Below are 15,635 nucleotides of genomic sequence, written 5' to 3'. Positions count from 1 at the left end.
CTTTGGCGGACCCTCCCGCAGGCAAGCCGCCAAGGGCAGCCTGTCTGCCGCCCTCGCAGTGCTGGCAGAGCGCCCCCCACAGCTTGCCGCCCCAAGCACATGCTTGGCGTGTTGGGACCTGGAGCCGCCCGTTTTCAAGCCAGCATATCAAAAAGATCTTGCTACACAGTGATTCTCCTAAAATGTCCTCAAATGCTCTTTAGTTTCATCAGCCTTTTGGACATAAATGAAAGTCTTCAGTGAAAGATTTGTTTTGTGATTGTACGAGTTTTGTCTACAGATGGGAAGAGAGAAGTACACACAGCTGTATCCAAATCAATGCCTTAAATTGCAACAGTAGTTGTTTTCCTGTTCCTTTGGTTGATCTGTCAGGTATGCTGGCTGGCAGTGTTTTAGGAACAAGCAAGCTCAGATGTATTCTTGGGTTATGTACAGACGCCCCCCCGACTTACGCAGTGGTTCTGTTCCAGAAAGCCTTGCGTAACTCAGATTTTGCATAAGTCAGAAATGTATACCCGTACTGTCATAAACATACAGCTAAGGGTAGCATAAAATCCCTCCTTTACCTGTAAGGGGTTAAGAAGCTCAAATAACCTGGTTGGCATCTGACCAAAAGGACCAATAAGGGAAGAAGATCCTTTCAGATCGGTGGGGGTAGGTATTTCCTTGTTCTCTCTGGGACAGAGAGGGACCAGGGCAGGAAAAACCATCTCCTAAAACCCTGCCTGAAATAAGCATCCAAGATTACAAAAATTGTAAGTAATAGCAAGGAAATGCGTTACTTTATCTTTTGTTTTAGCTTGTGAATTTTCCTTATGCTAGGAGGGGGGGTTTATTCGTGTATTTTTTAACTTTGAAGTTTTGCCTACAGGGGAATCCTCTGTTTTAAATCTTATTACCCTGTAAAATTACCTTCCATCCTGATTTTACAGAGGTGCTTCTTTTACTTTTTTTTCTTTATTATAAAGTTCTGCTTTTAAGAACCTGATTGGTTTTTAGTGTCCTAAAAACCCAAGGGTCTGGTCTGTGCTCACCTTGTTTACCTATTTGGTTGGTATAGTATTCTCAAGCCTCCCCAAGAAAGGAGGTGAAGAGGCTTGGGGGGATATTTTGGGGAAACAAGAACTTCAAGTGGTCCTTTTCCTGAATCTTTGTCTAACTCACTTGGTGATGGCAGTGATACCGTCCAAGGACAAGGAAGAATTTGTGCCTTGGAGTTTTTAACCTAAGCTAGTAGAAATAAGCTTAGGGAATTGTTCATGCAGGTCTCCACTTCAGTACCCCAGAGTTCAGAGTTGGAAGGGAACCCTGACACGTATGTTACGCAAAAATTTCCTCCACTCGAAAATCCTATTTCTGGCTTACGGAATTTTTTCCGTAAGTGCAAATTTGCGTAAGTCGGGTCTTACATAACCTGGGGAGTGTCTGTACTTTGAAGTGATTACTGTTTTCCTTTGTCATAACTATATTACTTTGTCAGAGTAAAGATATAATTTTTCTTTATAGCCAGCTTTGCTAGCTGGCTTTTCTTGCCAAATAATGTAGTAAGAAGAGTGTGTGGATCGTGCTGAATTCAACTCTCTTCCACTGGCTGTATGTGTTACTGATATCCTGACTGGTAGAAGTTGAGAATAAGAAACGTCGTCTAACTTAAATTATACAGGCTTACTGTATGAGAACAGTAACTAGTATGAGGTTTGTTTTTTTTCTCTTTTCCCCCTTCCTTTAAAGTTCTGACCTCTGGGCTCTTGGATGTATAATATACCAGCTTGTAGCCGGATTGCCGCCATTTAGAGCTGGGTAAGAGACTTCAGATTATATTTTATATGTAAATTATAGTTTTGGTTTTTATTTCAGTTTTCACTAAATTGCAGAGTTTTCAAGTGAAATTAACTAAAGTATACCCTTAATGTTTTTATTAACGATTTTAACTATTGTTCAATATATCTGCTACTTAATAATTTAGGGCTAGATTGTGCTCTTGCTGCAACCAGGAGTCCCCAAGGGCTAGTCAAAATTCTCCAGGGGCTCCCATGCAGTTCACATCACCATGGTGGCTACTACATCCATGAAGATGATATAGCACACTCCCGTCTCTATACTGAGTCAGTTGTGCTCACTTCAGCATTCCTACCCCCCATTCAGGCATCTAGTACCCAACAGGTACAAAAAGTAGGGAATTATTCTCCCTTTACGAATTTTGTCTATCCCTTACTCAGGGCTGTAAAGGTGAGAGAGCTTCTTGTGATCTCCCTCTGGCCGTCTGTGAGCATCCTAAACAAGGGCTGGCCGGAATCTGGCACTTAACATTTGAAAAATAATGCATTGATTTTTTTTTAAAAAAAATTCCATATACTATTTGTTTGGCTTGTGTAATGCCAGGATAAAAGTATCCTAGGTAGCATCTGATGACTAAATATTATACTTGTTTTCTTGCAGCAATGAATATCTTATATTTCAGAAGATAATTAAGTTGGAATATGACTTCCCAGAAAAATTCTTCCCCAAGGCAAAGGACCTTGTGGAAAAGCTTTTGGTAAATATTCGTGTTGTTGTTGTCAGATGAATATATTACATAGGAACTGCATAATGTGCTGAATGTATGAAAGTTTTCCTACATTTGTATTCAAACTACTATAAACTCTCAAGCCCTCTTTAAACTTACAAGAAACCTTTAAAGTTCTTGGCCATATAGGGAGAAAATTTGTCATCTTGAAAGTAAGCATTGGTTATTAAACAGCATTTTAAATGTACTTTCATCTGAATTGTGACAAAGGTATGTGTATGGGGAACACCTGTATTAGTCAAGCTGAAACAAATTATTCTAGATAATCACACAAAACAACACTTCAGACTTACGGCACAAATTTACAGACTTTTTTGCTCTTAATGCATCATACAACTTGCCAAGACATAAATTATCTGTCTGAAAACATCTCTCGGTAGCTATTAAACAGAAATAGCTTCATTATTTGTAAAATTCAAGTTAATTTTGCATTGTATTTTAGAGAACTTAACCCATATCGTACACTGTTGTAAGTATACCTGTGCTAGAATGTTTGTTTATAGCGAGAGGATTTAAAAAGTGCTGTCTTATCAATGAGGATTAGGAGTGAGAGTGAAATGAATCTGCAGAAAATATTTACCTTTTTAGTTAGTGCATATTTGTTAAAGCTGGAGAGACTAATAGTCACAGGGTTCTGCATGTTAATGTGCAAGTTAAAACCCAGAAGGGATTGCCATTGTGCTGTTATGAAGTTAAAATTCGTTTTGAAACTGCTTGTCATTATTTTAAAGAAGTACAAACTTCATTTTAACTTATCCAGGTTCTGGATGCTACAAAGAGATTAGGCTGTGAAGAAATGGGAGGGTATGAACCTCTTAAGGCTCATCCATTCTTTGAATCCATTACATGGGAGAATCTGCATCATCAGACACCCCCAAAGCTCACAGCATATTTACCCGCTATGTCTGAAGATGATGAGGATTGTTATGGAAATGTAAGTGTCAATTGTGCTATATTGCAACTTGAGACCTTTACATAGAGCAGATTAATTCTTGCCAAGATAATATTTTTATTAAAAGTGTGTTTTGATCACACTTTATCTTGAGATGATTAATAGAAAACATGGGTAGTGCTGGTCTCAAAATGTATATTGAAGTCTTTTTGAGGAAAAAGTGGGGGTTTCACCAAACAGATTGTATGTGTGAAAGGTGTCTGTTTTCTGTTTATATCCCCTCCCTTCGTGCCCCCCTCCCCCCCAAAAACTGAAGTGCTTTTATTTGGAAATGTTGCCATGATACATCATCTTCCCATTCTCCTCCCTGGGCTGGCTGGACTACATCTCCCATTGTGCACTGCCTCTGCTCTTCAGGAGGGGACTCATAATGCATCATGAGACTGCTGAACAACCAGAGAGCCCCAGCCTAGAGAGGAGAGTGCTGCCATTAGAGGCCATGGCAGCATTTCCAAATTGAAATATTGTTTTTTTTCTGCTGAAAAACTAGAATTTTCCATCTAAAATGTAGATGAAAACAATTTTCATTTTCAGCAAAATTATCTATGGGAGTGACGCCACCCATTTTTCAACCAGCTCGAGTTAAACTGGTAGATCTATGTAGTACGTGTTAGAGATGGGTATAAGCACAGTTCTTCAAGGTGTTAATAGGTATAAATCATAGCTATAAGCAACCTCTTGTTTTGTTGGTGCCTGTAACAATTGATTGATCATTTTATTCTATAAAACTGCTCATAAATGGAACCTTAGTATAAAATGTGACCCTGTTTTTTTTTTTAAAAAGCTAACTGATGTTTTTGTGTCACTTAATACAGATTGTCTGAAAGATGTAGGCTTTTACTGGAAACGTAGACGTCAGTGTAACATTTTGGAAGTCTGAATGATGTGCTTGCCAGACTTCACTTTTTACTGTGTCATCCCAGGTCTTAAATACCAAAGGTCTTTCACATTTAGTTGTGCAGTGCAGCAGAAGCCTTTGTTACTTCCCTTTCCTCTCCTTTAGGAGAAGCAATACCTCAGTATTTCTGAGTCTTCATTAGGATCAGACAGCGGAATAGTAATCTCTAACGTAGGACCAGTTTTAGCAATTCTTTTCAGGTTCCTGAAGGCTCCATGTCTCTGATAAATTTCATAAAAAGCACAACTTTTCACAGTCCAAGAGAAGATAGCAGAAACAATGCTGCTAACAAGAGCTACGGTACTGTGATAGAAGAGCGCTATCCTCATAAGCATCACGTGACTGGATATGAGTGTTTCTGACGTGTAAAGAACCAGTGCTACTTACTTTTCTCACTCATGCTTTCAGCCTTTTGCAGAAAAAAGGTACATATTTCACGGTGCAGTTCTGGACACAGGGGAGGATGCAGCTTTGGAGTTGAGAAGCAATCTGGTGACCACTGGTTGAAGCAATATTCTCTCCTCAAAAGCAAGGTAGAAAACTCAAACTGGTAGAAGCTTTACAGGGTCTCATTTAGCTCTTGAGCTCTTCTTTGAGTAGCATCCCTATGGATGCTGTAAGTGCAGTAGTGCTCCTGTGCCTGGCATCGAAGATTTTCAGTATCACTGCTTGTTGGGCTGCACATGCAGTTCTCTCTGTCTCGTACCGTGAGTGGCGTCTATATAATACTGTGCGGTCCAACTACCCCCAGTTCCTTCTCAACCGCCTTTGGTCTGGGATAGAATCCTGAGCAGAGACCTTCTTACATCCATAGCCTTTAATAATAGTAGTGTTTCCATTATAGCTTTGTAGATATTAGCCATTTCCTTTATTTTTTTTCTTCTGGAGAAAAGAATTCCTTTGCTCTTCCCTCCCTGTTACTCTTTAGCTTATCATAGGTTTCCTTTTCTACACCCTTCCCAATTGAGAAGTTCTCCCTTCTCAGGGTTATGCCCAGATCATCCAGGTTCCAGAGGTGCCTCTGCTGTCATGAGGCCGTCCCTGTGAGTGACAGTCGCGCACGGTGCATATGCTGTCTCATGAGGAACGCATCTCACAAAAATGTACCCATTGCTTCAGTTTGAATGTTTGGTCCCAGAGGCTAAAACTTTTACTAATAGAGAGCTCTCTCTGGCCAACCTCAGACTCTGGCCCTGATGCCTCTCCTACGTAGTGATCGCCATCAGCACGATCATCAGCCAACCCTCATTCGCCGCATACCACCAAGAGAACATCTACTCTTTTTTGCCCAAAACAAAATAAATGGGCCACTAGTTCACCCTCTAAGGAGCTGCCTCAGAGAGAGGCATCCTCTGCGAGGTCAGTAGCCTCATCATCTTCAGGGGCAAGACTTAGGTTCCGCATCTATCTGCGCACCTCCAATATCAGTGCTAAGGAGAGGTCCAAGCACCCTAAATAGGAAGGACCACAGACAGAAACACTATCACTCTGAACCAAAAAGGACAGTGCAAGAATTTTGAAATCAGTGCTGACCACCTCAACTAAAACAATTCTGTGTGCTTTGGCATTGGCCAAGCCCTTGGTACCAGCTAAGTCTTTGGCACTGAGCAAGTCCTCTGCACTATGTGACTCTTGGCACCATCTACTGGCCACTTGATAATGCACTTGGCACCAACAATGCCCCCAGTTTCTACACAGCCACTGATGCTGAGGATGCTCCTGCAACTACCACTGGAATTTTGATACCCACGAGAGCTGTTCATCTCTCAAACCTGAGTCGCCTCTTCTCCATAACAAGCTTTCTGCAGCTCATGCCTCTTCCCTGCAGACAAAACACTGCTCCCCTTCACCACTGAGGACTGCACCACTCTTCTCTAGCGAGGAGGAAAAGGAGCAGTACTCCATTGCATTGCTGACTTCACCATCATATCAAGGGCATCCACACAGAGAATCATCTTCTCGTCCTCAATACCTGGAGACTAGCAGCAAACTCGGTTTCTGGTGTGAACTTCCATGGATGAAATCCCATATGCCAGTTCCCTCACATTGGCCCTGTTGGAACATATGGGCTGCATATATGTCGCACTTTCCCAAACCGTCAACAGAGCAGAGATAGAGACACATACGCGCTACATCTTCATCATTCTCTAGACGGCCTGACTCTGAACCAGAAGCCCTAGAGGTGCAGAAGGAAGAAACTGAGGAAGAGATTACACCACCAATACACTTCTCCTCATTGTTCCCCAATGAGGCCATCATGCCACCACCTCAAGCATCGGTGGATGATTTTAAACTGTTCCACGAACTGTTCCACAGGATTGCAGATTCTCTTTGGAGGGATCTGAAGAGACATTGTCGAGCAACTTGTGCTGTTGCTCTCAAAGATAGCACTCCCAATCAATGAGGCCCCATTGGACCCCGCCAAAGTGATCTGGCAGACCCCAGTGTTAATATCCACTTGCAAGCGAGTGGACAAGAAATACTGTGTCCCCACTAAGGATATGGAATTTTTTTTTCCCACCCTACTCCAACCTCCCTTGTTGTCAAAGTGATACAAAAGAGAGGGTGACAACACCACTGTGGAACAACCCCCTGCAACAGGGACTGGAAGAGGTTAGACCTCTTCAGTTGTAAAACATATTCTTCAGCTATACTCTAGTTCAGTATCACTAACTATGAGGCACTTCTAGCCAAACATAATCACACATTATTCCAAATTCGAGGCATTCTGTCAACAGCTCCCAGATGACAAAAAGGAGCAGTTCCAGGCACTGGTGGTGGAAGGACAACTTCTGGCCTGTACGCGCTGCAAGCCTCTCTGGACTCTGCAGACAAAACTGCCAGTTCTGTTGCAACATTGGTTGTGATGAGATGAGCACCATGGCTTCACGTATTCAGGTTCTCCAGAGAGGCACAGACCACTGTCAAGGATCTAAACACTTCGCTGAGCTCACAGATGAGTCCCTACATTCTCTAAAGGACTCCAGAGCGACACTCCATTCACTCAGCATATATAACCAGTGCCAAAGAGAAGACGGGGTAGATACTAGCCTACCCCAAGGTCTTGAACTCCACGTTTCACCCCTCAGTGGCAGTTACGACATGCAGTGCAGGCGACAGAGGCGTCCTAAGCACAAGAAGACACCAGCACAAGGGCTATGCCTCACACATCCGCCTCAAAACAAAATCTTGAAGCTTTGGTTGAAGTTCTGAGATGCCTCCCTCTGGTCCAGTTGCCACAACCATCTTTAATAGCCCATCAGTTTGGCAACCGCTTGGCCCCTTTCTACCCATCATGGCAACAAATCACCTCAGACAAGTGAGTCTTAAAAATCTTCAACAAAAAGTACTCTATTCAGTTCCCTCCCTCCCTCCCTTTCCCATCCACCTTGCCCCATCCCTCTTCTTACAGACACCTTCTATGAGAAGAAACAAGCCTCCTTTTGTGACTGGGATCTGTAGAACTGGTCCCTTTCCAGCACAGAGGGAAAGATATTTTTATTCCCACTATTTGCTACTCCAAAAGAAATCCGGCAAGTGGAGAGAGATCCTAGAGTTGAGGAACCTCAAGAAGTTCGTCAAACTACAACACTTAGGATGATCACACTATGAACAATTATCCTAGCACTGGAACAGGATGGTTTCTTGACCCTCTACCTCCAAGATGCATACTTGCATATCACCATAAATGCTTCCCCCAGGTGATTCCTCAGATTTGTCCTGGGGTCCTGCCATTCATTACCAATGCAAGGTACTAGCCTTTGGCCTTTTTACGGTGCTCAAGTATTGAGGTGGTGGCGGTGCATCTGTGCACACAAGGTATTGCAATATTCCTATACGTGGATGACTGCCTCCTCAAAGCTCTGACCAGAATTGACACTGTTGAAGCCATAAGAAAAATTATGGACCTGTTCTTGAACCTCGACCTGCAGATAAACATACAAAAATCAGTATTTGATGCCAGTATAGCATTCGGAATTTATTGGGGCCCAGCTGGATGCTAAACATGCCAGAGCCTTCCTCCCAGCTCACTGATTTTCATCCATAGTCTCAGCCCCACTGTGAGAACCAGCCCACAGATCTCTGCCAGAATGTGCATACAACTGGTTGGCTATAGGGCAGCAGCCATATTTGTGGTAAAACATACCATATTACACATAATAAAAATAATAGGTGTATATCCATATATTATCTCATAGAACTGGAAGGGACCCTGAAAAGTCATTGAGTCCAGCCCCCTGCCTTCACTAGCAGGACCAAGTACTGATTTTGCCCCAGATCCCTAAATGGCCCCCTCAAGGATTGAACTAGCCCAGTATCTTCTCTTCCAACAGTGGCCAATGCCGGGTGCCCTACAGGAAATGAACAGAACAAATAATCATTGAGTGATCTATCCCCTGTCACCCATTTCCCAGTTTCTGGCAAGCAGAGGCTAGGGACACCATCCCTGCCCTTCCTAGCTAATAGCTATTTATGAACCTATCCTCCATCAATTTATCTAGTTCTTTTTTGAACCCTGTTATAGTCTTGGCCTTCACAACATTCTCTAGCAAAGAGTTCCACAGGTTGACTGTGCGTTGTGTGAAGAAATACTATCCAGGAGTTTAAAAACTCAGCTACATGTAGCTTCGGAGGAGCGAGTAGTATTTTTTCCAAAAGGGACAGGAATTTGAGGAAGAAGTTAGTGGAGTCCATCTCATGCACAGGGGGCAGGCGAGAAAACTCACTGTTGACAGGAGTGAGTGGCTGCCAGCCTAAGAATGCTGGACAGCTATAAATCAGACCATGGTCAGTTGTTGGATCGAATCAGGGAGTTGGATTTGCAATGTGTTAGAAGGAGAGACGGCAAATTGTGTCACAGCAACAATGCTGACGTATAGGAGGGCTACAGAAATGCCCGCTGCTGTGAATTCAGAGAGAGAGAGAGAGCACAAATAAACAGCTGCAGATGGTGACAAAGATTATCAGAGAGAGAGGAGACAGAGCTTCTGTTCCCATCCCCATTGGTATGGTTGAACCGAAGGAGATAGACCTACCTGCAGGGCCAATTACTAGAAGTAAGGGTAGAGAATTAGCTCAGGCTGACACAGTATCTTCAGGAGCAAGTCAGAGACTCAGATTCAGGAGCCATAGGGAGAGTCAGAAGAAGAAGTTATCAGGAAAGCAGCTACAAGCAGTCTGCAAACAGAAAAGAGGTCCCAGAGTGGCAGAGCAAGAGGTTGTCAAGCGTAGTCTTAGAGGAGGTGACTAGTGGGGGGGGGGGGGGGGAAGCTTTTTACAAAAAAAGGGCCAAACAATTAATTTCCCTATATAACGTGACCCGATATAACAGGAATTCGGATATAACGCGGCAAAGCAGCGGGGGGGGGGGGGGGGGGGGGGGGGAGCACTCTCTCCTCTCCTCCGTCAGAGTCCACCTTAGATAGAGAAGAGGAAGTGCCTTTGGAGACACTGATTGTACAGGGACTAGAAGATGCAGCATCACAAGTGAGGTAGGTAATCTCTAGACACACAGAGACAACAGCCCACAGGTGCCAAAAATACTCTAGTACAAATCTATACATCTATTATAATCAAACAAACAGACCCATAAGAAAGGATATGCAAGCAAGCAAGCTAGCCCTATGGGCTACAGTCCTCTGTCTCCCCACAAGCGTAGACTAAAGTTTATATCACACAACAGAGAGACTACCTTTTACAAGAAATCACAGGAAATCATCGTTAAAAAGATTCACTACCAATTAGGTTGTGTGTTCGAAGTTCACCAGGAAAAAAAAATGAGATTTGTGCTTCTTTAAGAATGGTACCTGTTTACTCGAGAAACTGTGTTCTAAGATAAGGAGAAAAGTTAGTAAGATTAACCTTTCTACTCTGAGGATTAATAGTTTCTCTAATTAGTGTAACCTCCAATCTTCACATGCACTCACCTATTTCTGTTAAACAAGTGCAAACCTTGACTACAATCATTAGGAGTTGAGGAACTAATGCAATTTCCATATATTGGTGGCATTTGCTTATAAACAGCAGTTCAAATGCATTCCGTTGAGTCCTCAGAAATGTGCAGGGGTTAGTAGCAATCAGTAAAAGCACATCAATCTTACTTGAGAGGTTTTATGCAGTATTGTTGTAGCCCTGTCGGTCCCAGGATATTAAAGACAAGATGAGTGAGGTAGTATCTTTTATTGGGCCAACTTCTTTTGATAAGAGAGAGGTGCTTTTGAGCTACATAGAGCCCAGACCTGAGGAGGAGCTCTCTCTAGCTTGAAAGCTAAGCTTTTCTCAAGTTAGACCAATAAAAGATATTACCTCACCCACCTTGTCTCTCTTGAGAAGCTTATGGCATTGAATGGGTGGGGCCCTTTATTTCTAAAATGTTGTTGTCATAGTTTCCTTATTCCTTCTGAATCTCCAATCAGAAGTTGTTGTTGATTGTTGTTGTTCGAGTGATTGCTCATATAAATTCCAGTTAGGTGTGTGCGCGTACTGCATCCATGGAAATCAGAAACGTTTTTTCCCTAGCAGCTATCCGTCAGGCTGGCTGGAGAGCCCCTTGGAGTGGTGTCAATATGGCCTTCTATATCAGACCCTGTCAGCCTGACCCCCATTCAGTTCCTTCTTACCACCCATGATGGTTGTTGGAACAGTGGTCTCTTGTTTTCTCACGTGCTCCACTAATCCCTAGGCTATTTTAATTGTTGCCATTGTAGTTAATTGTTAATAGTTAGCGTTAAGTGTTTTCTCTATAGTGTTAAGTGTAGTTTAGTAGTTGAGGGCAGTTCCACACTCTACAACTGCCCTGCGGGGCTCTGGGGCATACCGTCCCAGGGCTTCAAGCCTTGCATGCCTTGCAACAAGCCCATGCCTATGGGCGATCCCCACGACTCCTGTCTTAAGTGTCTAGGGGAGGGCCATCAGGCTGACAAGTGTAAAATCTGTAAGGCGTTCAAGCCCCGGACAAGAAAAGAGAGGGAAATTTGACTCAAGCAACTCCTCATAGAGTCTGCATTGCGGCCTTCTCAAGACGCGGGCCCAAGCACCTTGGTGCAAAAGGCTCCCCCGGCGGTACAGATTACGGTGCCACAGAAGATTCCGCACCTGCCTCAGGACCGACAATCTCCCGGGCTCTTAGAAAATCACAGAAACAACACTCTGATCCACATAGTAGAGTTTGGTGCCTAACTTCCCTATAGAATCATAGAATATCAGTGTTGGAAGGGACTTCACGAGGTCATCTAGTCCAACCCCCTGCTCAAAGCAGGACCAATTCCCAACTAAATAATCCCAGCCAGGGCTTTGTCAAGCCTGACCTTAAAAACCTCTAAGGAGGGAGTTTCCACCACCTCCCTAGGTAATCCATTCCAGTGTTTCACCACCCTCCTAGTGGAAAAGTTTTTCCTAATATCCAACCTAAACTTCCCCACTGCAACTTGAGACCATTATCCTTGTTCTGTCATCTGGTACCACCTGAGAACGGTCTAGATCCATCCTCTATGGAACCCCCTTTCAGGTAGTTGAAAGCAGCAATCAAGATCCCCCCTTATTCTTCTCTTCTGCAGACTAAACAATCCAGCTCCCTCAGCCTCTCCTCGTAAGTTGTGTGTTCCAATCCCCTAATCATTTTTGTTGCCCTCCGCTGGACTCTTTTTCCAATTTGTTCACATCCCTTCTTGTAGTGTGGGGCCCAAAACTGGACACAGTGCTCCAGATGAGGCCTGACCAATGTCGAATAGAGGGGAATGATCACATCCCTTGATCTGCTGGCAGTTGCCCCTACTTATACAGCCAAAATTCCATTAGCCTTCTTGTCAACAAGGGCACACTGACTCATATCCATCTTCTCGTCCACTGTAATCCCTTGGTCCTTTTCTGCAGAATTCCTGCCTAGCCATTCGGTCCCTAGTCTGTAGCAGTGCATGGGATTCTTCCGTCCTAAGTGCAAGACTCTGCACTTGTCCTTGTGAACCTCATCAGGTTTCTTTTGGCCCCAATCCTATAATTTGTCTAGTTCCTCTGTATCCTATCCCTACCCTCCAGCATCTCTACCACTCCTCCCAGTTTAGTGTCATCTGCAAACTTGCTGAGACTGCAGTCCATGCCATCCTCCAGATCGTTAATGATGATTCATAGATTCTAGGACTGGAAGGGACCTCAAGAGGTCATGGAGTCCAGTCCCCTGCCCCTCATGGTAGAACCAAATACTGTCTAGATCATCCCGGATAGATATTTATCTAACCTACTCTTAAATATCTCCAGAGATGGAGATTCACAACCTCCCTAAGCAGTTTATTCCAGTTTTTAACCACCCTGACAGTTAGGAACTTTTTCCTAATGTCCAACCTAACCTCCCTTGCTGCAGTTTAAGCCCGTTGCTTCTTGTTCTATCCATAAAGGCTAAGGTGAACAAGTTTTCTCCTTCCTCCTTATGACACCCTTTTAGATACCTGAAAACTGCTATCATGTCCCCTCTGTCTTCTCTTTTCCAAACTAAACAAGCCCAGTTCTTTCAGCCTTCCTTCATAGGTCATGTTCTCAAGACCTTTAATCTCTTGTTGCTCTTCTCTGGACCCTCTCCAATTTCTCCACTCTTTCTTGAAATGCGGTGCCCAGAACTGGACACAATACTCCAGTTGAGGCCTAACCAGTGCAGAGTAGAGCGGAAGAATGACTTCTCGTGTCTTGCTCACAACACACCTGTTAATGCATCCCAGAATCATGTTTGCTTTTTTTTTTGCAACAGCATCACACTGTTGACTCATATTTAATTTGTGGTCCACTATAACCCCTAGATCTCTTTCTGCCGTACTCCTATCTAGACAGTCTCTTCCCATTCTGTATACGTGAAACTGATTGTTCCTTCCTAAGTGGAGTACTTTGCATTTGTCTCCGTTAAACTTCATCCTGTTTACCTCAGACCATTTCCCAATTTGTCCAGTTCATTTTGAATTATGACCCTATCCTCCAAAGCAGTTGCAATCCCTCCCAGTTTGGTATCATCCACCAATTTAATAAGTGTACTTTCTATGCCAATATCTAAGTAGTTGATGAAGATACTGAACAGAGCCGGTCCCAAAACAGACCCCTGCAGAACCCCACTTGTTATACCTTTCCAGCAGGATTGGGAACCATTAATAACTACTCTCTGAGTACAGTTATCCAGCCAGTTATGCACCCACCTTGTAGTAGCCCCATCTAACTTGTATTTGCCTAGTTTGTCTATATGAATATCATGCGAGACCATATCAAATGCCTTACTGAAGTCTGGGTGTACCACATGTACTGCTTCTCCCTCTTCCACAAGACTCGTTGTCCTATCAAAGAGAGCTATCAGATTTGTTTGACATAATTTGTTCTTGTCATATTGAACAAAACCGGCCCCAGGACCAACCCTTGGGGCACTCCGCTTGATAGCAGCTGCCAACTAGCTAGACATGGAGCTATTGATCATTACCTGTTGAGCCTGACGATCTAACCAGCTTTCTATCCACCTTATAATCCAATGAATGGGGAGAGATAGGGACCTTAAAATGCAATCAACTAAAAACAGCATACTAGGCAGCTCCTTTCCTGGTCTAGCCAGTGGGAGAGGGAGTTATTCTAAGCCCCTTCCCTTTCTCAGAGGCAAGCACTTGTATCCAGGCTGCAGGAAGACACCTAGATCTGCTAGAGATCTATGAACAGGAATCTGACTCCTGGCTTAGGCATCTATGTAGGTTCTTGTGGGAATGATTTAGGCACCTGTCTCATCCCGTGCAACCTCTACCACCAGCCATTTTGGAGGTGCTGGCGCAACTGCTTACCTTATAACGTTTAGCCCATTGGTTAGAGTACCTCGATCTCTCCTGTTTAAGATGGTACACAGTAGATAAACACTTTCTTTGAGTAAGAGGCAGGCAGGCAGACAAGGAAGGGCTCTGTAGTCCAGTGGTCAGAGCACTCATTGAGGGGTCAGGAGACCCTGGTTCAAGTCTCCATGCTCCAATCCCTCTGTCTTTATCCTCAAGGGAAAAGCTTCAACAAGAGAGACTGAGAGAGCCCCCACATCAGAATATCCCACAGTTCGGTGGTTAAAGCACTCTGTGGAGACAGGGGAGAGACCCTGTTCAAATCTTCTCCTGCTCTGGCAGAGAGCCAAGTTGAACCTGGCTCTCCCTAGGCACGTGCTGTAACCACTGGGCTAAAAGTTACAAGGTGGGCCATGGCAGCAGCCAACTACCTCCTCAATTTTTTTTTTAAAGGGGGCTTGATCCAGCAGGCACCCGCTAGGTGTGACGATCAAATTGGGCAAGTTAGGCATCTTAATGACTGTCTTCCCGTGGGGCTCAGGTGAGAGATGGGTGTCCAATGCCTAGAGTGAGGCAGCAGTGCATATGTCTAGAGACACACACTTAGGCACCAAGTGAGTTTAGGCACCTACAGAATTCAGTAGGAGTTTTGTGGATCACAGAAGGGGATCTAGGCACCTAAAAATGGGATTTAGGTACCTAAGTAGTGTTGTGGATTCTACCCCTATATATCTCGCAGAGTTCCAGAGTATGCAAGAGAGTAAACCTGTTGTTACACCTCTTATGGGGTACCCTTAGCTCATCTGTTATGGTGCATGCTTAACAAATAATAAGGCCAAATAACTAGGAGTAGTGAGATGAAACGGGGAAATGAAAATTCCTAATAGGATGTGTGTTTGGATATGGAATAGTCTTAGGCCACGTCTACACTACGGGATAATATCGAATTAACTAAAATCGGTTTTATAAAACTGATATTATAAATTCGATTTTATTATAAATTCGATTTCATGCGGCCACACTAGGCACAGTAATTCGGCGTTGTGTGTCCATGGTCCGAGGCTAACGTCGATCTCTGAAGTGTTGCATTGTGGGTAGCTCTTCCGTAGCTATCCCATAGTTCCTGCAGTCTCCCCCGCCCCTTGGAATTCTGGGTTGAATCATTATTGTCGCAGGTGGTCGCAGGGAAAACATCAGCTGACAATCCTTTCGCGCCGTTTTTCCCTGGATTGCCCTGGCAGACGCCATAGCACAGCAACCATGGAGCCCATTCAGTTTTTTTTTTTTCTGGCACCGTATGTGTTCTGGATGCCACGGACAGAGAGGCGATACTCCAGCGCTACACAGCAGCATTCACTTGCTTTTGCAATGATAGCAGAGATGGTTACCGGTCGTTCTGTACCGTCTACTGCCGGAGAAAACTGGCAATGAGATGAC

The 15,635-nt window shown here is 43.9% G+C and overlaps 1 protein-coding gene across 3 annotated transcripts in view; it reads left to right on the top strand.

The window, feature by feature from the left end:
- LOC116830167 (3-phosphoinositide-dependent protein kinase 1) overlaps positions 1-15,635 on the top strand; it is a 156,568-nt gene that overhangs the window by 72,136 nt on the left and 68,797 nt on the right. For all 3 annotated transcript variants that reach the window (XM_075061299.1, XM_032789467.2, XM_032789461.2), the window contains exons 8-10: positions 1,732-1,800; positions 2,440-2,536; positions 3,327-3,500. In XM_075061299.1, the coding sequence (XP_074917400.1) occupies positions 1,732-1,800; positions 2,440-2,536; positions 3,327-3,500 (340 nt within the window). The remainder of the gene's footprint in view (positions 1-1,731; positions 1,801-2,439; positions 2,537-3,326; positions 3,501-15,635) is intronic.

This window comes from Chelonoidis abingdonii, unplaced genomic scaffold (assembly GCF_003597395.2).
Source record: "Chelonoidis abingdonii isolate Lonesome George unplaced genomic scaffold, CheloAbing_2.0 scaffold0003, whole genome shotgun sequence".
Lineage (NCBI taxonomy): Eukaryota > Metazoa > Chordata > Testudines > Testudinidae > Chelonoidis > Chelonoidis abingdonii.
Note: the sequence above shows the minus strand (reverse complement) of the source record. Positions and strands in the feature narration are given on the sequence as shown.